The 26,515-nt window shown below is 35.0% G+C and overlaps 2 protein-coding genes and 1 long non-coding RNA gene across 3 annotated transcripts; 1 reads left to right on the forward strand and 2 right to left on the reverse strand.

Moving 5' to 3' along the window:
- Positions 1-7,866: 7,866 nt before the first annotated feature.
- On the reverse strand, positions 7,867-13,321 carry LOC140180476 (uncharacterized). Its single transcript, XM_072221667.1, has 6 exons — positions 13,111-13,321; positions 10,287-10,461; positions 9,438-10,130; positions 8,872-9,121; positions 8,556-8,714; positions 7,867-8,466 (listed from the first exon to the last, which is right to left on the reverse strand). Exons 1-6 carry the CDS (start codon positions 13,319-13,321, stop codon positions 7,867-7,869), a joined length of 2,088 nt encoding a protein of 695 aa, XP_072077768.1.
- A 2,836-nt stretch (positions 13,322-16,157) lies between these two features.
- LOC112766538 (uncharacterized) lies at positions 16,158-17,568 on the forward strand. The gene is made up of 2 exons (XR_003184423.3): positions 16,158-16,484; positions 17,262-17,568. It is a non-coding gene; the product is annotated as an uncharacterized lncRNA (long non-coding RNA).
- On the reverse strand, positions 16,185-19,043 carry LOC112766537 (uncharacterized). Its single transcript, XM_029294727.2, has 4 exons — positions 18,888-19,043; positions 18,507-18,559; positions 17,794-17,903; positions 16,185-16,531 (listed from the first exon to the last, which is right to left on the reverse strand). Exons 1-4 carry the CDS (start codon positions 18,906-18,908, stop codon positions 16,395-16,397), a joined length of 321 nt encoding a protein of 106 aa, XP_029150560.1. The 5' UTR covers positions 18,909-19,043; the 3' UTR covers positions 16,185-16,394.
- Between the last annotated feature and the right edge of the window lie 7,472 nt (positions 19,044-26,515).

Raw genomic sequence — 26,515 nt, forward strand, 5'->3', positions numbered from 1 at the left:
TGTAGTTGTATTAGATAATGATGAATTTAACACTACTTTTCTTTAAAATAGTCCTTGGCTACATATGGCACAATACTTAGAACTCAATCTCATTTTCTGTTATATCTTTGATATGCACCACCATGGAAATCCTCCGATGGATCATCAATCTTGCCACTGCCACTCAATTAACAAAAATGCCGTGACTAATTCAATTCCATTTTTTTTTTTTTTTGTAGAAAACGACACTTTTTTTTCCTGCTAGATGCACACTTTCTTTGCATGTAAGATTAAAGTAACATATTGTTGAAGACCAAAAAAAAAAAGTAACATATAGTTTAGTCTATTTAGTTAAAATAATCATAAAAGTTTAGGTTAACATTTTTTTTTACAGTCAACAAGAATTAAGTTCTACATCTTTAAGTTATAGATATTCTAATACTACATCATGATATTATCTTTTCTTAAAGTTAAAATTAATAAGAGAAGTCACATGAATAACTATATTTTTAATAAATTATTTGACTATTTTAAATAATAATATAAATTTTATTTATTTTTAATATTCCATCACATAAATATAAAATATTTTAATTTGTCACAAAACTATTTAATTTAGATTTTTTTATATATTTTATGATTATTATGTAATTAATTTTATTTATTATTAATTTAATAATTTTATTCTAACAAGAGATTGAGAGAGTAATCTGAAAAGTGTATTATTTAGTTGTAATGAAAGGTACAATATATAAGGAGTATTTATAGGTGGTAAATAAATCAGAGTAATAAAGACATAGAATCCTACAATTAATATACAGATATACTAGACGATACTAATTGATCTAAATTGATTCTAATGATTCTCTAACATCCCCCCCCTCAAACTCAAGTGGGAGCTAAGGATACCAACTTGAGTTTGGATAACAAAGTCCGAAAACGAGTCGGGTGATGAGCTTTTGTGAAGATATCAGCAGTCTGATCTAGTGTTCCAACAGCAATGAGACGAACAGCATCAATAAGGATACATTGCCAAACAAAGTGACAATCAATCTCAATGTGTTTGGTACGTTCATGAAACACATCATTATGGGCGATCTGAATAGCACTGCGGTTATCACAAAAAATATCAATAGGGGACGACTGAGGAGCACCCAAATCTTCGAAAAGCCAACGAACCGAGATAACTTCAGCAGTGGTGTCAGCGAGGGCACAGTACTCAGCTTCTGTGCTTGAGCGAGCAGTGAACGTTTGCTTCTTAGCACGCCAAGAAATGATGAGAGCGTCGCTAAGAAACAAACAGTAACCAGTAGTAGAACGACGATCAGTGGGATCACCAGTCCAATCAGCATCAGAGTAAGCCTGAAGAGACAAAGAGGAATAGGCAGAAAAATAAAGGCCATGAAATAGAGTGCCTTTAATGTAGCGAAGAACGCGAAGAACTGACGCATAGTGAGTAGTACGAGGAGCTAACAAGAACTGGCTAAGTACATGAACCGGATAGGCGATGTCTGGTCGGGTGACAGTCAAGTAGACGAGACCGCCAACTAACTGTCGATAGAGAGTCGGATTATCTAAAACAGTGCCATCCATAGGGGTAAATCGAACATTAGGCTCAAGAGGAGTAGACTCAGTGCGACTATCTGTAATCCCAGCGCGAGCAAGAAGATCTGAAGCATACTTAGCCTGAGAGAGATAGATGCCATCATCGGTGGAGATGACCTCGAGACCAAGAAAATAGCTGAGAGAACCAAGATCTTTCATCTCAAAGGTACGGTGAAGTGAGGCCTTGAGATAAGAGATACCATCAACATCATCCCCAGTTATGATCATGTCATCAACATACAAAAGTAGAAGAACAACTCCATGTTCGCTTTTACGAATGAAGAGGGCATTCTCATGAGGGCTAGAAGTAAAACCAAGACTGCATATGGTAGTGCTGAACTTGTCAAACCATTCACGAGGAGCTTGCTTAAGTCCATAAAGTGCCTTACGAAGGAGACAAACCTTATTAGAAGGACAAGGATATCCCAGAGGTGATTTCATATAGACTTTCTTTTTCAAATCCCCATTAAGAAATGCATTCTTCACATCCATCTGACTGAGAGACCATTTTTTAACCGCGGCAATGGCAAGAAAAGCTCTAACAGACGTAAGACGAGCGACAGGGGCAGAAGTCTCTTCATAATCAATACCATACTCTTGCGTACAACCTTGAGCAACCAAGCGGGCCTCATAACGGTCAATAGAGCCATCAGAACGAGTCTTGATCTTGTATACCCATCTACTGCCCACAACTTCTTGATCAGAAGAAGGATCAACCAGATCCCAAATGTGTACTTTTTCAAGTGCCTGTATTTCTTCTTGCATTGCTTGTTGCCAATTTGGGTTTGAGGAGGCTTCTCTGAATGTCTTAGGTTCATATTGATGAAGAATAGTAGAAAAGCAATGGTAATCAAGAAGATGAGAAGGTGGATTTCTTACCCTAGAAGAACGAGCGGGAGGAGGAGGCATGACAGTAGGAGCAGGATCATCGTTCGGTCTGGAATCATCGGGAGATGGAGAAGGCGGAAGAACAGGAGGCTGTGGAGGGTCACTCGAGATAGAATCTGTAGAATCATCACTAGGAAAAAGATCAACATTGGGGTTAGTAAACAAAGGTGACTGAGTAGTAAGAATGGACTCAAAGGATGAGAATCGAGAAAACATGTGGTATTCCCAGAAGACAACATGACGAGATATACGAATACGTTTAGAGAGAAGATCCCAACAACGATAACCCTTGTGTTCAGTGCCATAACCAAGAAAACAACACATACGAGCCCGAGGTTCAAGTTTACTATGTTCATGAGGCTGAAGAAGAATAAAACATACACAACCAAAAACTTGAAGAGAACTATAATCTGGTGAGGTATGATAAAGACGCTCAAAGGGAGTAACATTACCAAGAACAGAAGAAGGGAGTCTATTGATAACATGAACAGCAGTAAGAACAGCTTCACCCCAAGTACGCTCAGGACACGAAGAAGAAAGGAGCATTGCACGGACGGAGTCAAAAATGTGACGGTGTTTGCGTTCAGTTCTACCATTTTGTTGTGACGTACCAGGACAAGAAAACTCAGACAAAGTACCCTGTTCCGCAAGAGAGGTTAAGAGTTTGGAATCACGATATTCCATAGCATTATCACGTTGGAAAACCTTAATGACCTTGGAAAACTGAGTTTGAATCATAGTAGCAAAGTTGATATAGACCTGAGGTAACTCATGGCGATTAGTCATCAAATAAACCCAAGTAAAACGGAAATAATCATCAATGAAAACGACAAAGTATCGAGCTCCACCCATAGAGGCAGTGGGAGCGGGGCCCCAAACATCAGAGTGAATGAGATCAAAAGGAGAGCAAGCAAGAGATGAATTATTGTGAAAAGATAAAGCAGGTTGTTTAGCAGTTTGACAAGAAATGCAATCAAATGATTCATTTGGAACCTGACCTAAAATACCCTGAGACACAAGAGGACGCAGTTTTCCTAAGGAGGTGTGGGCAAGACGCTGATGCCATAAGTGAAGGGTAGAAGGAGAAGAAGCAGCACAGAGATTTGGTACAGAAGGAATATGAAGATTCTCGAGTTCAAACAACCTTCCGACCTTACGTCCAGTCCCGTCCGAGGATCCTGTACACGACAACCAGAAACGGAAAAAGTGACTTCAAAACCCAGATCAACAAGTTGACCAACAGAAATAAGATTAAAGTTTAATTTGGGAATGTAATAAGTATCATGAAGATTAAGAGTAGACTGGGATATAGAACCCTTGTGTGTTGCGTGCAAGAGGGAGCCATTTGCAGTATTGACAGAAGGTCCATTGGTAGTGGTAGACAGAGACGAGAAAATATTACGCAACGGAGACATGTGATTAAAGCAACCTGAGTCAAAGTACCATTTAGAATTACCTGAAGGGGTCGAAAAAGCAGCAGGGGTATTACCAGAAATAGAGGGAAGACGCTGAAGAAGAGATGAAACATCTGATAGAGAGACAGGAGACGGGTTGATTGGATCAGGACGTGGTGGGCGAGTAGGGCAGGCAGTAATTAAATGTCCAAAGAGCTTGCAGTAACGGCAGAATAGTTGTGAACAATGGTAGCTAATATGACCTTTCTGGTGACATATGCGACATTCAACAGAAGGACAGTCGGAGAAGAGGTGCCCAGAATGGTTATAGTTTCGACAGAATTTACCCTTTCTGTCTGTGGGAGCAAAAACATCTGACATTTCCATAATAGTAGTCTCAGAGATCAAAGAGAGGAAAGAAAAATTGCAATTTTGGAGCAGAAAATCAGAAAACGGATGGCAAAATCGGAAAGAGCTCACAAAAAAATCTTAGTGACGTCTGAGTGGAGAAGAGAAGCCTAGTCAGCGCTGAATCAGCGGGTGCGGTGCGCGGGTTGCGAAGCAGTCTGGTTCGGGTCGGGCGCGTGCGTGGGTTGCTGGAGGCGTTGAGGCCACGACATGTGGCGCGCTCTGGACGGGTGGATCGTGGCTGAAGATCGAACGGTGCTGGGTGGGCAAGCAGAGACGCGACACGTGGGAGCCGCAGAACCTTTGATCAAACGCGCAATCCAATGGTCGGAGAAGAATTTGGAGAGGAGAAGAAGCTGGTGACGGCAGCGACTTCCGGCGGCGCGTGGCGGCACGTGTGGAGGCTTCCGGCGACGTTTCGAGACTCATTGAACTCGTGATGACGAGACGAAGACGATGGTGTAGGTGATGACGAACCAAAGCGTCGAAAAGAAACGAAAAATCAAGGACAAAGAAGGCTGCCGAAAGAAAAAACAAAAGAATTATGGACCAATGGTGGCTGAAAAAAAAATAACCTAAGCTCTTGATATCATGTTAGAAACAAGAGACTGAGAGAGTAATCTGAAAAGTGTATTATTTAGTTGTAATGAAAGGTATAATATACAAGGGGTATTTATAGGTGGTAAATGAATCAAAGCAATAAAGGCATAGAATCCTACAATTAATATACAGATATACTAGACGATACTAATTGAACTAAATTGATTCTAATGATTCTCTAACAATTTTTAATATTTTATCATTAATCATGAGATATATGTAAGAAAAAAACTTATTAGCTTTTTGGACCATAATTTCTGGGAGGAGGAGTGTTTGGTAAACAATGATCATCTTGAACAACATGAACAACCACCAATCAAATAAAAATATACTACACCCTAATTTAATGCTATTAATTAAATTTAAAATTAATTTACTCTTTTAATTTTATTAATTCATATTATTCACACATTATTTAAAAATATTGTTGGTTACCTATATTTTTCTTCTAGGAGTTACTCTTTTATGCTATGTGATTTCTAAGTAGTATGGAATGGATATGAATATGAATATTGAACTATGAGCAATAATTTCAAAGAGATTACTACGGTACATAGTAATATGTACAAATATTTCCTCTAAATAAAGGTGAATGCGACACGTGCAAATGTTGAGAAGTACTGTCAGACGCTGCACAGGTGTTGCAAAAGTGTTTGGTGAAGGCTTGTTTGTGGCTTTGTGCTGAACTAACAGAACATAGAGCTGAGAACATGAGGGTGAGTTATAGCCTACACCGGTTAAGATGAGGAGAATGATGCATCTGATACTTTTAATACAAGTAACTGATTCATTGTCCAGTTTTTAATGGTTTTAAAAAAGAGCATTTAATTTGATTAGTCTCAAATTATTTAATGTGCTGTAATAAAAGTAATATTTTTATCATTGCCCCGTTTCAGACAGATGGGCTTTACTAGCCAATGATCTAATATGTTTGCTTCCAACAACAAAAATAAAAAATAAAAAATATTTAACACAAGATGAAAACTAAAAATTAAAATTACAAAAATTAGAAAAACTAAAAACTAAACTTTAAAATCAATCCACAACCAACATGCATCGGATTCCAAACTTGCCACTACAATATATTAAAGGCAAGATGTAGAAATAAAAAATATTTAATGAAAACAATTTTTAAGACAATGGAAAAAATTAATAATTTAAAAAAATTATTTTATTTTATATAGGTGGCTTTAGATAATTAATTTACAGATGGAGTATTTTTTTATTAGTCCCTTTAATTTATGGTTTATTATTTATTTATAGAAATAAAAGAATAATCAATTACAATTATATATGTGCAAAATGTTAGTCCCTTTATATATTTTAAAGTTGTTATCTTATCTTATCTTGTTGGCTAAGATAAAAAAAATGTTTGAATTAAGAAAGTGTTGTAACTTTTAGTTTAAAATTTCTCACTAATATTTTTAAATTTGAAAAAAATGATATATCAATTTCAGATACTGATTAAAAGATATAACTTTTCATTGTACTGCGATAATTAATAATAATAATAATAATAATAATAATAATAATAATAATAATAATAATAATAATAATAATAATAATATCTTGATTTAATAACAATAATATTTTATTTTACACTATCCTCATCATTATATCCGAATTTAACAATAATAATATCTTTATTTTGCATAACTCCCATCATTATATTCGATGCAAAGTTAACCCACGAATAACTACTCTATTACTTTGATTATTGTGTTTCTTTTTAAGAGTTAATTTATATAAGAAAAAAATCAACAGACCCCTCGAATGTTTTTTTTTTTACAGTTTTTTTTGGTCGAACAGATCAATAATTAATTTGTCATAAATCTAAACTCTATTTAAGAATCTTAAATATTTTTGCTCAAAATTATTTGTTTCTTAGAACGGTACAAGTTTAAGTTAATCGATTCAACAGTTTTAAAAACTTATAATAATTTGTATGGAATAAATTTCTTTTGATAGTTAGAATAACTTAATTACATTAAGACATAATTATTATGTAATACATCACTTAGTCATCATTAAAACATATTAAGAAGTAACATATTTAGCTACTCAACCAAAATCTTGATTATCACAAAAATCAAATATAAATCACCTTTACCATATTAAAGTGAAATGGTGAATTGAAATTATAGACTAGAGTAAAAGTGAATTGGGAAAATTGGGTGGATGTTTTCTTCGTTGCTGTGGGCTTTGGTCCAGCCCATTAAGAGTTGGTAGAAGTTGGTAGGATTCCTCTTGGTTACCTAGCGGGATTGAAAAGAAAAAGATAAATGGCACTATTTAACAAGTGTAATAACATATGCCATGCACGTGACTAGATTGAAATTATAATTTTAATCTGTTGTGTTAAAATTAATTTCAATTATAATAATTTAATTAATAAAAAAATAACTTGTATGCATTGTTTTTCTTTTCTTAATATAGTGTTAATTGTATTAACTATAAAATAGTTATTTAGTCTATTTTTTTCAATAAATCAGACATATATACTCAATATGACCATAAATAATCTAGTAATACTAAAATTCACCAACAAAGTTTTATATGTTGCTTTACTGTGAAGTAAGAACATATTAAAATCAGCTCAAAATGAAAAACAAATTAATAGAGAATCCTAATGCAGAAAATTCTGTAATAAACAATAAATAATTTAGACCTATTGAATAACAATTCAATGCTATCCTTTGATACCTGTAAAATATATACCTGAAACAACACTGTATCAATGTTAGTATATAAAATTATATGATTAACGTAATTATAAAATTGTTTATCAGGAGAATAAAATAATACAAATTTTTATGATAATTTTAATATTCTCAAACTATTAATGTATAATAAGAATTCATCCATTAGTTCCTATAATTTCTAAATTTTTTTAATTAATAGTAATTAATTTTAATAAATAAATAGATTTAGTAAGACATTTTGTTATTACCTTTTCATTATAGGCTCTCAAAAACTTATCTATATACTACATTCATCGTGTAGTTATCTTCCAAGTGCCCATGATCTTGCAATCTTTACTCGTTATCCTCGATAACGCAACATACAATTGACCATGGGTGAAAACTGGCCTTGGAAGGTAAATTCCAACTTTCGATAGAGTTTGTCCCAGGGACTTATCTATTGTCATTGCAAATGACATGATAATTGGGAATTGTCTTCTTTGAAACCTGACCGGCAATGTTTCATTATTTGGAATTAGATTCTGTCTTGGGATAAGAACAATACTTCCAGCTTTGTTACTAGTTAAAATCTTGCATTCTATCGCATGATTTCCCATTCTTCTAACTTGCATCCTCGTTCCATTGCTCAAACCATTAGTTTGGTCTATATTCCACAGCAACATAACAGGAGTGCCAACCTTCAGAACCAACTTGTGTGGTGGTAGACCTGAACAATTTATTCCATTTATAATCTCCGGTAAGAAAGCATCTAACTCAAATTCCATATTTTCCTCCTCAGCACACACAGAGTATGAACTTAAGTAGACTCTTTCTTGTCCAGATAACCCTGCAGTCATCTTCTTGTTGACATCAGTGACACGATTCAGAGTTGGTGCAAGAATTACTCTATCCTTGAAATAATTTTCAAGGATAAGTTGGATAACATATCTGGATACATGAAATCAATGAGGTCATCCAAAGCTGTCTCAGAGTTCTTAACCAAAATGTCAGATGGTATATGAACGATCGATTCACCATCTGTTGTATCACCAGCCAAACCATCACCAATTTTGAGTAGCCATTCTGCAAAAATTTTGAGTTCTTGTATGTTGTTGTTTTCACCTAGTGACAATCTCATGTATTTTGTAAGCTTCAAAACCTTACAGTTATGCCACAAATATGAAGAATTAATAGAAGATTGAATTATATCTTGCCTTGAGTCTCTGGGAATCACAGGTAAAATTTGTCTAAAATCTCCTCAAAGAACAACAACTTTACCTCCAAATGGCAAATGAGCATTATACGATTCTGAGCACCTTAAGATCTCTGAGGCATTTGTCTAAAGCTTCATAACAATACTTACTTATCATTGGAGCTTCATTCCATATGATTAATTTGGCCTTGGATATCAACCTTACAAGAGGACTTCCCTGTTTAATGCTACACAAAGAATCTTCATTTATGGTCAAAGGAATTTTAAACCTTGAATGTGCAGTTCTTCCATTAGGTAACAGAAGTGCAGCAATCCCACTCGAAGCAACATTTAAAACTATACCTCCTTTAGACCTAATTGAGCATGATATAGTTGACCATAAGAATGTTTTTCCACAACCACCTTGACCGTATAAGAAGATTAGTTATACTTACATCCAATAATCGTTCCAAAGAATGTTCCTTTCTTCAATTCCTTAATTAATTTATCAACCTTTAACTTGAATATTCTACATAAGATGTCTGGTCTATCCTCTGCATGGAGTCCTTGGGGTGTTACCTCTCTTTTTATCTCATTCCATTCTGGATTACATGTCATAGTGATAAAGTCACTTGGATATCCAGCTATTTACATATTGTAAAAGCATCTTTGCAATTGTTGAACATGTACCTTGGACTACCAGTAAAGCTCTTTGGGAGAATAATTCTTTGTCCAGTGTTAATGGCATTAGTTTCACCACGAACCATACACTCATGCAATTGTTTGAACTTGCCTAGCCTCAAGTTTGGTTGTTTCAATCGTAAGTATAAAAGCCGTTCTGACTCAACCATAGTGTAGGCATCTACTATGAATTGTTGCAGTAATCTTCTTGACCGCAAAAGGATCTGAGACTCGTTAGTCCTTCTTTGAAATCTGTATGCAAAGAAGTCTTTCATGCTTATTGTTGTTCTTTTCTCAGTTTTTCTGACATTTGGTCGAGAAGAAGTAGCTATATGTAATCTGTAACCATCCTCACCGTATGAAAACAACAAAGGATATTGAAGAGCAAGGTACATTGGATGTACTACTTCTATCCTCTGCAAGATTCTTGATTTTGTCTCGATTATTATATCCCTATTAACTCCGCTCTTGTCAATATCTCCAACTATCAGTGCAGCAACTTTAGATGCCGTTGGCAAATTATATGTCCTTGCATCAGTATTTCTTCTGGTTATTAATCGTAACTTAACATCAGCAAAGCCATCAACTTGGTATCTATCCCGTGCTGAACGAAATGCCTTTGCTAGGACATTATTTTCATCCATCATGACTTTCAAGGACGAAACAATTTCAGTTTCCATCAATTCTGCACTGATGTTTGACCTATTAATAAATAAACAATATATGAGAACTTCAATTCATTTGTTAAGCATCGAGAAGATCGCATGAGAATTTAACTCCTCATAATATATTACTATAATTAGCGTTTTAGACAAAGTTAGGAAATAGAAGAATTACACGCGTGAGTCGAACAATTACCTAAATGATTCCATGCGGTTTGTAATCTCATTCTCAGTATCATAAATGTATAGCTGGACAAATTTTGGTTTCTCACTTTTCGGTGGTAGTAAACTGCCAATATGGTGATAATTTTGACCACCAATGCGAAAGATAGGAGGTGCACCACATTTGTTTATCGAATGGTCAACTCTTCCTGCCATAAAAGTGAATGCAAACATTCCGTTGAAAGCCCTTATGTTTTTAAGAAAGTATATGCTTTTTTCGTCCATTCCACTATGTAACTCTTGCAACGTTTGAGGTGGATGCTTCAAGAAAGGAAATTCAACCTTTCCTTCCATACAACATAAAGAAAATATAGGATTGGAGCTACCTCTTAACTTTTCCAAGCATTCATCTAGCCACATCAAAGCCTGACAGTATAGACATTGGTATATCGGATCAGTATAAACAATTCATTTCCGCTCTTTGCGACAGACTTTATAACTTGTGAAGCTTGGATCACTGTCTTTCCAATAGCTATCTTACTGTTATTAGCAGTTTTTTCAATAAGAAAATAGCAAAGAAATATTAAAATAGTTAATATTATATAATTTTCACACGTACCTGTTTGATAAATTTTCAAAAGCTGGTACAGTAGTTGACTGAAGATTCGAAGAACACTGATTATCACCACGATGATCATCATGGTTTTTTATACTATCGGTGTTTTTTCCTGAATTAGTTGTTACTATAATTGGTGTTTGAATTACGTTTTCTGGTCCACGTCTTGAGTTTTCATTGGAGAGCAAAGGAATAGGAGACTTTTTATTCACCAAATCTAAAAGTAAGTTAAAAATAAAACAAACGAATATTATCGTAAAAATAGAATTAATAAAAAACAAAAGAGAAAATAGAAGAGTGAACATAAAATAAAGAATTGGATGAGAGCCATCGGGAGACAAAACATATACATAATCAAATTGCCAAATCACCGAATAACCCCTATCCGCTATTATTAATATTGAGTACTTAAATAATTCATTACAAACCATGCAACGTTTTCCACAGAGTGTAGTTTTGTAGTTACTGCGTAAAGTTGTTTAAATTGTGAAATTGATTTCGGAGAAAGTAAATGTTTTTTTTTAATTAAAACTAATTATGTTTATAATTTTTATAAAAGATAAGTTAAAGTTTGTACACGTTAAAAATATAGAAAAAAATACTTGAGACAATTTCATACAAAACACAATTTATTGAAAACATTAAATTTATAAATATTGTAATTTTTCTATATTCTATGAGAATAATCGTCTTGCTAATAAAATGCTGTCCATAGTTCTAGGCAACTTTAATGTAATAATCTTATGGCAAAATTTAAAAAAAATGGGACGTACCTAAGGCACTGACTAACTTAAAGAAGCACCGTTCTTTATTTAACATTAAAGAATCGTTGTGAACAATTTCTAAGTTGAAATTACAATTTACTGACTTTTTTAGGTTACAATCAAATAATTTTCTGTGCTTTAAAATAACATGCCAGATACACAGGCCCGTGTTTTACAGATTCAATAGAATAAAAATGAACTGTTCTAGATTATACCTCTTTTTTCTATGATATATTTCAAATTAGACATATACCATAAGCTTGGTTCGACAATTTTCCTGTACTGGGGAAACAAACCATCTCAATCCATTCCATGAACGATGCATATTCAAACCATAAACAAATCATATCGTTCCATATAATACTACATATTTATTAGGAAATGATGATCTAACAACTGCGAATAGAAAAAATAGTAAAAAGATATATATTAAAAATAGTTTTTTTTTAAAATAAATAACTTTATTACCAATTTACCATTTGATCTAATTATCAAAATAGCATGTTTTATATATTAAAACATATTATATTTATAGCAAGATTCATTTAAAATTAAAAGAGTAGGTCACTAATACTATCTTATGGTTAATTAATACTGAGAAAGTAGGCAGTACTGTATTAATATAGTGTAACCTCGAGTTAAACCTCAAAATAGTCTCTGAGATTGGCGTCATGCACTAAAATCGTCTTTGAGATTCCAATTACACTAATTAATAATTACGTCTCTGAGATTGAAAAAAATGCACCATATTAGTCTCTGACCTATTTTCCATTAACGACGTGATGACATGGCATGATGAGGTGGACTGTAAATGACATGTCTCACTTCATGATTTGGCCACGTGTAATGGTATGATGATGTGCTGACCAGTGACACGTGGCATGCTGACGTGGATGGTTGTGCCATATGTCACAATGTTATTTGGCCACGTGTCCGTTTGTGCCACGTGTCGCAACAGTATTCATCCACGTGTTATCCATTATGTCATCGTTGTATATGCACCAAATTAGTCCCTCACTTTGCATTAAGTGACTCATTTTAGTCCCTGAAATTGAATGTCGTGCACCAAACTAGTTCCTTCACCAATTTTTTCTCATTTTTTTTAAATTTAAAATTTTAATATCTTGGATACACTAATTTCAATTCTATTTTTTCATATATCGTTTAAATATATGTGCTTTCATAAAAATTTTTAAGATTTTACTTTTTAGTTTTAATTATATATTTTTTTTAAGGGTTAAGTATGGTTTTGGCTCTAAGGTTTTCAGCCAGAATCGAAACCGTCCCCGACGCAATTTTTGATTTAGAATTATCCTTAACATTTTTTTTTGTATTAAAATCGTTCTTTTAAATAAAATTTTTAATTTAATTCCTAAACTACCCCTATTTTAATAAAAAAAATAAAATTAAAAAAAACGCGTTTTAGGGGAGGGGGCAAAGGAAACGCGTTGGGGGTAGGGGGTAGGGGGAAAGAAAACGCGGGAGGGAGGGGAGGAGTCCATCGCCATAGCCGCCGCCACCATCCGACACCTGCATCACGAGCCGCCGCCAGTCCGCCCACGAGCCGTCGCCGAAACCACGACCAGAGGAAGGCGTCGCCGCCTTCCCTTCATGTATCTTTCTGCCCCCACCGTGGAGTGCGTCGTCGGGAAGATCTATCCAGTCGTGGAGTGTGTCGCCGCCGTTCATGCATGCTCTTGCCACCGCCGATCTACCCAGCCGCCGTTGCTCCGTCGCCCACGAACTGCCGGTGGTCCTGCTTCGCCTTCTGCATCTGCTTCTTTGTGCTTTGAATTTTTGATTTGGCTTTGTGCTTCTCTGTTGATTTGACTTTGTGCTTGAATTTGTTGATTTGGCTTTGTGTTGATTTATTGATTTGTTACTTTCTGTTTCTGCTTGTGTTAAATTTGTGTTGATTTGTTAATTTTCTGCTTTTCTGTTGATGCTGTTATTCTTGGAGGTGGAGGTGGAGGTGGAGGTGGAGGTGGGGAAAGGGGAGACAGGGAGGGGGAGGGGACGCGGGGTGGGGGTGGGGGTGGGGTAAAGGGGAGGCAGGGAGGGGAGGGGGAAGGGAAAAGGGGGAGGGACGGCGGCAGCGTTGGTGGTGGTGTTGGTGGTGGTGGTGGTGCTAGTGGTGGTGTTGGTGGTGGCGTTGGTGGAGGTTGTGGCAGTGGTGTTGGTGTTAGTGGTGGTGGTGGTAGATGAGGTAATTGTGTTGGTAGTGATGATGGTATTTTTGTCCAAAAGAAATAAAAAGGACGATTTTAATACGTAAAAAAACGTTAAGGACGATTCTAAATCGAAAATTAGATGAGGGACGATTTCGATTCTGGCGCTAAACTTTTGGGACCAAAACCATACTTACCCCTTTTTTTTAATAATTTAACATTGGTAAATTTTGTAATATATAAGTATGTTATTATAAAAAAATAATTATATGATTGATTAGACACATTTTTTTCATAAAAAAATATGTGTTTTTAACAATAAATTAATAATTAAAATAAACATTTTTTTTCTTATGAAATACATGTTTTCGTTATGTGTAAATGAGCTAGATTGAAGACACTTCAAGTACCCTCACTACCATCTTTGACCTCTGCAGTCTAGACAAAAGAGGTCGGAGATGGTAATGAGCGAAGCTTGAAATGCCTTCACGTCAACTCCAAGACGGCGGTTATTAGGGGTATCTGCAAGAATTTTTTTTTTTTATAAAAGTACTGAAAGAGGTCGGAGATGGTAGTGAAGGTGCTTGAAAAGCCTTCACGTCAACTCTAAGTTGGCGGTTAGGGTATTCGCAAGAGAAAAATATTTTATAAAAACACTTTTATTTGAAGAACATGTGAAAAAATAGAATTGAAATTAATTCATTAAAAAATATTGAGAATTTTGAATTTATAGAAAAAAATGAGAAAAAATTAGTGAAGGGACTAGTTTGGTGCACGACATTCAATTTCAGGGACTAAAATGAGTCACTTAATGCAAAGTGAGGGACTAATTTGGTGCATATACAACGATGACATAATGGATGACACGTGGACGAATACTGTTGCGACACGTGGCACAAACGGACACGTGGCCAAATAACATTGTGACACGTGGCACAACCATCCACGTCAGCATGCCACGTGTCACTGGTCAGCACATCATCATACCATTACACGTGGTCAAATCATGAAGTGACATGTGTCATTTACAGTCCACATCATCATACCATATCATTACGTCGTTAATGTAAAATAGGTCAAGGACTAATATAGTGCACTTTTTTCAATTTCAGAAACGTAATTAGTACAATTGAAATCTCAGAACGATTTTAGTGCACAACGCCGATTTCAGAAACCATTTTAGGATTTAACTCGTGTAACCTCGTTTGTTTGGTTACAATAATTAGTTGGACGGCACATGACATGGTGCCTGAGACTGAGAGTAATAACGTGCGGGCGGATGGGCCCACTTTTCATGTATCTAAGCACCTAACATCGACGATTTGAATAATAAGCAGCACAATTAGCCAAATTCATTTCATTTAATTTAATGCTACAAAGTGTGAGTCTAATTAAGAGCTGAGACGCTGAACTCTGTTTGAGCAATCAGGCTTCTCAAATCATGTGTGGATAGAAGAGGTCAGTGAGGAAATTTGTACTTCAGCCTATTTAGGCATATTGGGTATATAAAATCAGACTAACAGAGATTTGATAAACAACACATTAATAAATAACTGCAATAATTTTGTGGTGATTTAGTAATAATACAGATGATAATAACAGAGATGGTGATACAAATCACATCTGAATAATTTTTTAATTTTATAAATGGTAGAAACACTAATAATGAAACACACTCCAAATAAGGATAAGTTAATTAACTTACTTGTAACATCTGTTAATGAAATCCTTGTGCTAGCCGAACCGGACCTCATTGCATGCATTAAATTTTGGTTGTTCTCATTTTGTGTGCATATTAATTTATTAAGGAAAAGTATACGTAATTAACAACATTTTTGAATAATATGTGAACAATGTGAATTAATAGGATTAAAAGAGTAAATTAATCTTAAATTTAATTAGTAGCATTAAATTAGGGTGTAGTGTATTTTTATTTGATTGGTAGTTGTTCATATTGTTCAAAATGGTCATTGTTTACCTAACACTCCCCATTTATTAATCAAGAGAACTTGATTATATGAGCTGCTACCGGCCGCAAAATTCTCTTTGACAATATTTCTTCTCTTTCCTCCATTGTAGGTGTCTTGAAATCATAGTTGTAAGAACCGGACCGGACCGGTCGGTTCGACTGAAAAACCGGTGAACCGAACTCATAACCGATCTGGTTGAGTGATGTAACCGGATAAGGAAAAGAACCGTTTTGGGCCGGTTTGAACCGGCCGGTTTTAATAAAAACCGGAAAATCGGCGGTTTTTGGTTAACCGACCGGTTCGGAAATGTTTTTTTTTTTTTTTAATTCCTTGTCCAAAACGACGTCGTTTTTGTTTATTTAAAAAAAAAAAAAAAAAAAGCTCTACGGGTACCCCAGCCCCAAACCCCACCCCCAGTTTTCCACTTTCCACATTTCTGATTCCCCCCAACCCTAACGGCGCCTAACCCTCTCCGCCTCACCTCACTCTTTTACGGTGTCACCCAGCCGCCAGCCGCCAGCCGCCTGCCACCCGCCGTCATCCTCTTCGTCTCACCGCCGGCCTGATCTCTGAAGGAACTAAGGAAGCAGGAACAGCCGAACAGAACAGACCCGCGGGTGTCCATCATCGCCGTCGTCGTTGCCCCGCCGTCGCCGTCGCCCTTGCTGCGCCGTCGAACTCGCCCTTGCTTCGCTCTTCTGCTCTGTCAAACAGGTTAGCTCCAGTTCTCCTCTGTACTCTGCTCTGTTCTGCACTTCTTGCTGTTACAGTGTTATGAATATGCTTGTTGAAATTTCTGGGATAAATATGCTTGTTGAAAGCTTGAATCTATGAAATATGAATTATGTTGTTTGTTGATTTGTTCTGTGTTTTACCGTAAGACACAACAAAAATTTGCCCAAACCCGTTTGTGAGGAAACATGGCATGATGAAACATTTTGTGAGCTGTATAAAAACCAAGTGGTACGAATAATTAAGAGCTATCGAAAAACATGAACGTTTCTTTCTCCAACCACTTTTATTATTGTCAAAAGCAATGTGGAAATTTTGGCACGAGAGTTTCTGAGAAGGTGCATTGGAGTTGCACTATAAATAAATTCATGTTAGCATCGCCAACTGCAGTACCAAACACCAAAACATTTCCACAAAGCATTTTCATAGCTTGAGCTACTTACTTGTCCTTATTTGAAAGCACATTTACTATAATAATTGTATTCTTCTCATAGTGTTAAGAGTCATTGTCTGCAATGAAGGTTCAACCAGTCTTGTTGTTATTGGTGATATCAATCACCCTTTGCACACTTTTACATGCTTGTTAAAAACTTGAAAATTTGTTGTTTTGTTTATTTGTTCTGGAAATATGAAATATGAATATGCTTGTCTTGCTGAATAGGAAATTTAACTATTTAAGATTGTTTATTGACTAATGCTTGTCTAGGTCTCTAGGATGAATATGCTTGTGCTGTGAATTTAACTATTTAAGCCTTTAAGGTTGCTGTCAGATGGAGCTAATAATTCTGTGAAAAATGCAAATCAAAATGAAACCAATCAGGATGTAGCTTCACATTTGTCAAATGAAGAGCAACTTGCCGACTTCGAAATCACTCCTTGGATTTAGTTTATGAATTGTTATCCATATTGTGTTTAATTAAGATACTAATGTACTAGTAGTAACTACTTTCATGTTTATCTTTGTATTAGTTATATTTAGACTTTGAAACTTGGTTGTTTTTAAAATGTTGGTGAAGAACTAACGATATGTATTTTGAATTTATTAATTTTATGACTATTTTTAGTATTTTATATTTTTTATTTATGTGAAATCGGTTTTACCGGTTCAACTAGCGATTTATCGGTTGAATCAATAAACCAGTGAACCAGTGACCTGACCGGTTCGATTACCGGTCCGATTCTTACAACTATGCTTGAAATAATTAGTGTTTTAAAAGAATGTAGTATTATGAAACAGAAAGAAAATATTCCATGAAAAAATTGGAATGATATAATTATAATTGGTGATTACCTTGAGGTGCATTTCGTAAACAAAGACTTGTTCTTTTTCTTCTTTTTTGACCGTCCAAAATTATTCTACGCCTAATCCTTGCAAGTCTTGAACTTATCCTTGAATTTTCACTGTCCATTGACAAGAGATTAAAATAACATACTAAAATTAAGATAATTCAAATTCTGAATTGTTATATATGCAGAATATATTAGAAGTATTTGAAAACCGAAGAAAATGAATTAGCGGGAATGTGAAAAATATTTTATTAAGGTAAAATAAAAAATTAAATCTCTACAATTAATTCTCGATATTTAGAGTAGGATAATTACGTTTGGAATGTTCCATGCTTTTATGCTTTCTATTCTCTTTTTTTTTTTTTTTTTTTTTTTTGCGATACCTTCTCTAAATAAAATTACATTTGCAACCTTAGATCAAGAAAACTTATAGGAGAGCTAAGTTTGGAATATAATAATTAATGCTTCATATGATAAGAAAACAATGATTTCCAATTCATTGATATATACATACATGGAAATATATAATAGTGAACTATCCGAGAAAAGTTCAAAGAAGAGATATACAAAATATACATGACATTATTGCTATACAGAGAATAGGCATTAAAAGATATACTCCTGTAATAAAATATTAAACCATGAGCAACTATATTTATAAATTAAAATTATTGATACACTACATGTATTATATTATTATAGATGAAATTAAAAAACCTCACTAAGTGTCGGTATACCAATTTGTCACACCGAATCCTAGATCCTATAATCTGAAACATTTAATAGGAGGAAAGAATGAAGGTTAGTTAAATCTCAAGCAAGGCTTGTGCATAAAAAAGCCAGAGGTACACCAATAATCAATGGATTTTGCAGAATGTATAGACCAAAGATGAGGTACTCAAGTAAAGCTTGAATAATCATTTGTTTTTTGGATTGACAAGATTGAAATACAATTAGAGGATAAATTGAAATTATTAGAGGATGCTAATTTAAAAAAAGCAGAATTCCTAACATTAACTTGAGACCTCTTCTGTATGGCGTGATAAAAGTAAATGTTGATGCAGCTCTTTCCAAGGATCAAGGAAGCCAGAAACTTACCCAACAGTGCTCGTGATGCATATATTACAGTATTAGCGGCGAGGATGGAGGTCACGCTGGCTAGTTTCTTACACGTAGGGGACGTCGGAACCGATATGGAGGTTGCAAGGAGCAGCAGCGCAGATAAACAACGGCACCGCCATGGCGAGCTCTGGAAGTAGAAGGTCGCGGTTGAGTCGGGGGAACAGCAGCCCTTCAACGCCAATGAAGAGGCATGTAAGGGAAGTAGCATGGGTAAGGGACTCTTGCTTGCTCGGTTGGGTTATAGATTATATTTGAATTGTGTCCTTGTAGCTCACGTTATAGGCATTGTTTAATATTATTTTTAATATATTTTCTTTAAGTTTTGATTTTTTATTAGTTTCTTTTGGTAATAGTACAGATTTTTTTTATGTTTATTGATGTATATTATTGTATTTGTGAATAGATTTTTTAGCACTCATTTTTTATATAATTTTTTAAAATTATTTTTATTCATACATATTTCTGTTAGAACCTTATTTTTTTTATTTACCTTTGTAGATTTTTTATTGTGTGTTAAAAAATTAGTATATATCTTATATAATAATGTTAAATTTATATTATAAATTTTTTAAGAAATATATAATTAAATTTAAGAAGAGAGTACTACAAAAGAGTACCAAAAAACTCTTAACAAAAAGATCACTAAAATTCAAGACATATATTTAAATTCCTTTAAAAAAAACTACAGTCAAAAAGTTTTAAAAGATCATAATTTTGAATGATTCAAATTTATGTTTTGTAGTCATTTTTGTCTAGACAAAATCTTAAATAATATAATCCAAAATGAAGGTAATCAGAAATTATTGTAGCTCGCTCCGTTTTGGGTCAAGGTCGTAGATCAATAAATCTTTTTTTAATAAAATGAAGGTAAAATATAAAGTATTATGTCCATAATACCAATGCTATATTTGAAAAGCATCCAATAATATACCAAGTGTATCATATAAGTAATTTGGAACAAAACAAAATCAAAATGAAGAGACTTAAAGATAAGATAGTTCACACAGTACATTTTTTTAAAAAATACTTGCATTGTCATTCTAGAAATAATGATGATAACTGCCCAATAAGCTGTTTTTTTGGCAATGTTTCTGGTCTTTGTTGCTGAAAAATTGTAATCTTGTCTGGCATCATGAGTTGGTTGTGTAATCTACTTAATATACTAAAATTGAGTTTTCTCCCAACTAATGAAAGTGAGATGTCGATCCCTCGTGAATTCATTTTTTCGCCAAAATGAATGCACTATTTTCTCTTCTAAGTTTATTTTATAAAAATATATCTTTATTATAATAATTATACTATAATTAACATTTAAGTAATAATGAATAATTATACTAATTTAGGAAAATATATTTATTTTTAGAAAGTACTATTCTCATATAATGAAAGCAATATTCTCTCTTCTAAAATTATCTTTAGAAAAATATCTTTATTATAATTATATTACAATTAGCATTTAATGAATAATGCACGATTATACTAATTTAAGAAAATATCTTTATTTTTAGAAAGTACTATTCTCATATAATGAAAGCACTATTATCTCATAAATTTATTTTTAGAAAAATATTTTTATTATAATTATATTACAATTAGCATTTAATGAATAATGCATGATTATACTAATTTTAAAAAATATCTTTATTATAATTATATAAAATAATCTGCTTAATATACTAAAATTGGATTTTTCTTCAACTAATGAAAGTAAAGTGTCAATTCCTCATGAATTTATTTTCTTTTCAAAATTAAAGCACTATTCTCTCTTCTAAATTTATTTTAAAAAATATCTTTATTAGAATTATATTACAATTAGCATTTAATAAAAAATGCATAATTATACTAATTTAAAAAAAATATCTTAATTATAATTATATAAAAATTAAACATAAATTTATAATTCTAATTGCTATAAATATGATACTAACGTTCATAGTGGTAAATTGATATTGCAATAATTAATTTCTATAATTATTTTTTTACTACTAAAGACTATATATAGTATTTTGTGATTAGTGAGTTTAAATCTAAGAATCAAAACATTCTTTTTTTTCTAATCTGTTATTCTTCTTTGATTGGGCAATTGTTTCTAAGGAGTTTTGTAGGTCAAGTTCAAGTCATATCCCCTCTTCCACGTTTTCTACGTTTGTCCGAAAATATTCGAAGTGGAGCATATAATGAGATTGAATTTTCTCAATTTAGGTTCAGTTTTGAAAAATTCGTGCCAACCTTAAAGATGCAATTCAAAGATTGGTAATATATTTAAATTTGTTTCTCTTAAACTTTTTGTATTAAAAATAATTTTATAACATATTGTGATTTTTTTCAGAAACTACCGGCCTTTTGGTGCATTAATTCAATGCCATTGAGGAGAATAAAAGTCAATTTAATTTGACAATTTTAATAAGAAGATAGTCTAAATTTGTACGGATTCTAAGTGTTCGATCTTATGATGTTATTTTGGTTGGTTGTTACGAGAATGACTCTAATAATCTATACGTATCTAAGGATTAGAATAGATTAAATATTATTTAAATAATTTAGTTCTAATATTGGTAATTGATTAAATTAGTTTTAGAGAAATTTAAATTGTTGTCTCAATTTATATATTATGACTATTCTTTTTGGATATGTTATTTTTAAACTTTTTAATATAAATTTTTTATTTTATTTTTAAGTTTGTTTTCTTTTTTGGATATATGTATCACCTTTTTTTTGTATTTCAGATTCGTAATGCAATTATTAAGAGAAATATAATTCATCAATAAATTAGAATGATGAAAAGTTTAATTATATTGTGTAGACACAAGATTGATTAATTAAGATTAAAGCATGAAAAACGAAAAAGAGTCACAATACGTGGTTTTGCTTTCTTGCTAATATATAAAAATACATGAAAGAAAAAAATTAAAATATCACCATTTAAAAAAAATTGTTAATCATGCATATCAAAAGAGATTGGAGAATATGTATGAATATAAAAAATAAAAAATTATTCCTCGATTGTAGAATAAAAAATAATCATATATATATATATATATATATATATATATATATATATATATATATATATATATATATATATATATATATATATATATAAAATAACCATAACAAAAAAATAATTTTTTTTGGTGACTATAACAAAAAAAATTAATTAATATATGTGACTTAAATTTTTATATGTACAATTAATATATATATATATATATATATATATATATATATATATATATAAACAAATATTTAGAATTATATAGATAAATAAAAAATTATTATAATTTATAAAAATTACACATACGATGACATTAATAATAAAGAATAAAAAAATTATTGAATAATTGTAGGCTCAAAAAAATTAATCATGATAAAAAAATAATTAATATATACGATTTAAAGGGCAATTTACTTAAATAAATAGAATAGCAGAATCCTTTACCTAAATGTGCAAAACTGATTGTTGTTACCTGCATGTGCAAAAACCCATTTCTATGTAATCCGTGGCAACCAACCACGGTTTCCAAACGTGCATAAACCGTGGCAGGTCCCAGCAGTTTAGGGACAAAAACTATTGAGTGTAAACCGTGGTAGGTCACCACGGTTTACGAAGGAGGCATGGCATGCATAAACCGTGGTAAGTCACCACGGTTTATGAGGAAAGTGGATTGCACATAAAACATGGTAACCCACCGCGGTTTATGTGTGTGTAGCTATATAAGTAATCCGCTGAAGGCTGGGACGGATCATTTGGGACAGCACAAAAAAAAGGAAGGTGTTGTTGTGTTGAGAGGATTTGGGAAAACTTTGGAGATGTGAAGGAGGAGTGGGTGGTGGAGTCAATGGAGGGTGAGGATCGCTTGTACCGACTAAATGGCGTCGCTCACGTGGCAGGATATATCGACGAAGAGGTTAGTTACTATTATTGTTATTATTATTGTTATTAAGATTCATACTAATATAACAATTGATATTATTAGGAATATTGTTAGTAAAAATATTTTATTATGTTTATTTGTATTGTTATTCTGATTAATGTTATTTATATAAATGTTGATATTATTATGGTTACTGTCAATCAAAATGTGAGGCGTTTATTAATATTGTCTACGTAAATGTTAATATTATTATCGGTATTGATAGTAATGCATATTTTATTATGCTTATTTATTTTGTTATTCTGGTTAATAGTATTTTTGTAAAATATTTTATTATAAATGTTAATATTTTATTGAGAAATATTTTTTTCTTTATTTATATTGTTATCATGAGTGCATAGTATTCGTAGCTTCATTGTTTATTCCACAATAAGAGAATCAATGAATTTAATGTGACGATTTTACTAATTTTTACCAAAATTATGTTTGGTGTTGTTTGTAATGGTTGTATGTTAAGGAATTTTGTTACCCACGTTTTGCAGCCTAGTAGGGTTATTAGCGCCGTTAGGAGGCAGCAGAATATGCCCTTACATGACCGGATTATACTGTATCTGGAGACTGCGGGCTTGTATCATCTGGCTAGGCTAAACAGTCAGTGGTTCTGGGTTGATGAGTCTCTCCTTAGCGCATTTATTGAGCGGTGGCATCCGGAGACGCACACGTTCCACATGCCGTTTGGTGAGTGCACCATTACTTTACAGGATGTCGCGTATCAGCTGGGTTTGCCAATTGATGGTGCGCCCGTTAGTGGGTGCTTGACTAGAGTTTGAGAATCTGATGGAACACGGTAGAACAGCATGGGTGTGGTTCCGGGAGTTATTCGGGGAGTTACCTCCACAGAGTAAAGTCAAGCAGATGACAGTGTGCTACACATGGTTCCACGAGAGGTTCCGGGTTCTCCCTGCAGATGCTACTGATGAGACCGTGCGTGTATACGCACGTGCTTATATCCTGATGCTGTTGTCGTCTCAGCTGTTTGCGGACAAGAACGCAAACCGGGTCCACCTTCGCTGGTTGCCTTATTTGGCATCATTGGACGACTTGGGCAGATATAGCTGGGGCTCGGCTGCACTGGCCTGGTTGTATAGGTGTTTTTGTCGTGGTACAAACAGGAACGTCGTTAACTTGGCTGGGCCGCTACAGCTACTACAGTCTTGGATTTTCTGGAGGTTTTCCACTCTCAGGCCCACTGGTTTTGACCGGTTCGGGTTTCCTCTTGCTTCCAGGTAGGGTTTAGTATTTTCCGTTCATAAATTGTAAAAACAGCATCTGTTATTCTTTGTTTTGACATCATTTCAATTAAAATTGTAGGTGGGCTGAGTTTGTGCCGAGGAACGATGCAGGGGCACAGAGATTAGTTTCCGCACGCCTTGCACTGGATCGACTGTGTGTCCACGATGTGAGTCATTTATTTATTGCTGATACTAGAACTAGTTTTTCTTAAATGTCATTGTCTCATGAAACTCTTACTGTTTCGATACAGTTTGTGTGAGAGCCTTATTCTTCTGTTGATGTTGCTGCTGTTATTCATCCGGAGATACTAGCTGACGAGCACCGAAGGCTATGGACGGCCGTCACTAGCCTGATATATTTTGCTGCGATCGAGTGGCACCAGGTCGATAGGGTTCTACCCCAGTTCGGCGGTGTTCAGCATCTCCCACAGCCAGCTCTGAACATAGATTGGCTACATGCAAAGGATGGTAGGGGTGGGGACCGGTGGTTTCCCACGTATTATCAGGAGTGGCACCAGCATTCGGAGAACAGGCTTCAGTCAGTCATATGGGTCGATCGAGTCCTCGACCCCGGACCATTAGCAGAGTACCTGGAGTGGTGGTGCCATGTGGCGCACAGGTTCCTATCCCCAGATGTAGCATTTCAGGATCCGAGGCCGATTGTCCTGACTGAGGAAGCGTGTCACAGAGGGTCATCCCAAGCACCTCCTAGAGAGCACGTTTATGACATACCAGATAACAGACGAGTCGATCGGCGTCACCGTATAGGGACCCGGACCACCGATCGCGAGTGGAGGGAGTTTGCCGACCGTTTGGAGGAGGACGTTCCTGCAGCTGAGCCTGGGGATGCAGTGGACTACCGTGTTCCTCGACGTAGAGGCAGACGGCCACCTGCGCGGCCTAACCGTCGAGGTGTGCGTGACGGAGGACCATCTGAGCAGGGTGACGGCACTCATCACGTGCCCGTTGAGGAGGTAGTTGGATCAGCATCAGCTATGGATCAGCCGACGTTCGACGTGGGTACTAGCTCTCAGCTGTTTGGGAACGTGACCCCACATGCTTTGTTAGTTCATGTATTTAGCATGCTAGTATGTACTTATGGCTTTCAGACTTATGTTAAATGTTAATTTTCTTTTGAGCAAGCAGTTTAACCGGTTTCAGCTTCTTTTATATGTAGTTCTACGGTTTATGTTATAATGCACAATATGAACGATACCAAAGTGGTTTAATCAAACAGGTAAAATAGCAGGAATTTATTCATCACAAATTTTTGCATTAAAGAAACATGTTGACAGTCACAGACTTAACCAACCATACGTTACTAAGATTATCTAGACCCTGAAACAACTAAAACAGCATAGACGGCATTTTACACGACATGAGATCTACGCATTTCCTCCACCACTTTGTCTTTGCTGGTGACAGTTCCTCCACGTATGCCCAGGCTGACGGCATAGCCCACAACGCTTCGGCTGGTTCGACTGAGACTGATCCATACTTCCACGGATCCTGGTGGCCTTTGGACGACCTTCCTTTGCACGCCGCATATTGGGGTCAGGAATAATGGTAGACCCAGCATATGGAGGCCATAGTCCTTTAGGGATAGGTGGGAGAAACCCCTGCTTGTAAACGTTGAACACCTCACTCATACGATACACCTCGTGAACATATGATGCCCAGTTAAGCCGGGAGTAGGCGCAACACGCAATGGCGTGGCAACAAGGATAATGCAGCGCCTGAAAGTGGCCACAGTCGCATCGGTGATCTTTAAGGGAAACTCTATAGCTACCCAGCGAGAAGCTCCCGGTTGGTGTTGTCTCCGCGACGGTGTACTCGGACTGATGCCTGTCGTATAAAGTCACAGTGAAGCACCTAGAGTCTCTTAGATTCCGATCAATAGCCTTGACCAATGCCTGACAGAATTCATGCCCAGATCCGAGTTGTGCCTCTGCTGTCTGTCCCCGTAGCACAAATAGTTGAGCAAGCCTCCCGTAGGTTGACTTAACCAACGATGTGACCGACAGGTTGCGAGTCCCCTTTAGCACGGAGTTCACACATTCACTGATGTTTGTGGTCATGTGCCCGAACCGTCGACCAGCATCCTCATGTTGGGTCCATTTGTCATACTCCATCCGGTTGGCCCAGTCACATATTGCTGGATTCTCAGTCCGCATGATGTCAAACCAGTAGTAAAACTCAGCCTCAGTCTTTGCGTACGCAGCATTCACCAACATCCTCCTTGAGTCCTTACCTTTAAACGTTAGGGCGAAATTCGCAGCCACATGCCGAATACAGTAGGCCCGGAAAGCCCGAAGAGGCAGCCACCCAGTCTCAGGTGCCTCAAGCGCTGCCTTGATCCCATTATGCCTGTCAGAGATAACAAGGATACCCTCCTGAGGAGTCACATGCTCTCGGAGATTGGACAAGAAGAATGACC

The sequence above is a fragment of the Arachis hypogaea genome, chromosome 17, assembly GCF_003086295.3.
Source record: "Arachis hypogaea cultivar Tifrunner chromosome 17, arahy.Tifrunner.gnm2.J5K5, whole genome shotgun sequence".
Taxonomy (NCBI): Eukaryota; Viridiplantae; Streptophyta; class Magnoliopsida; order Fabales; family Fabaceae; genus Arachis; species Arachis hypogaea.

Excerpts from the sequence above, each read along its gene's own strand:
- LOC140180476 (XM_072221667.1), bottom strand. The coding sequence starts at position 13,321 with ATGAACGGCGGCGACACACTCCACGACTGGATAGATCTTCCCGACGAC. Across the intron at positions 9,122-9,437 it reads AGCTTTACTGGTAGTCCAAG|GTCTAAAGGAGGTATAGTTT; the intron begins GTACATGTTCAA and ends ATGCTCAATTAG. Across the intron at positions 8,715-8,871 it reads AATGCCTCAGAGATCTTAAG|GTTTTGAAGCTTACAAAATA; the intron begins GTGCTCAGAATC and ends CATAACTGTAAG.
- LOC112766537 (XM_029294727.2), bottom strand. The coding sequence starts at position 18,908 with ATGCATCACGAGCACTGTTGG. Across the intron at positions 18,560-18,887 it reads TGCATCACGAGCACTGTTGG|ATTATAGGATCTAGGATTCG; the intron begins GTAAGTTTCTGG and ends TAAATGTTTCAG. Across the intron at positions 17,904-18,506 it reads GTATACCGACACTTAGTGAG|TGAAAATTCAAGGATAAGTT; the intron begins GTTTTTTAATTT and ends GTCAATGGACAG.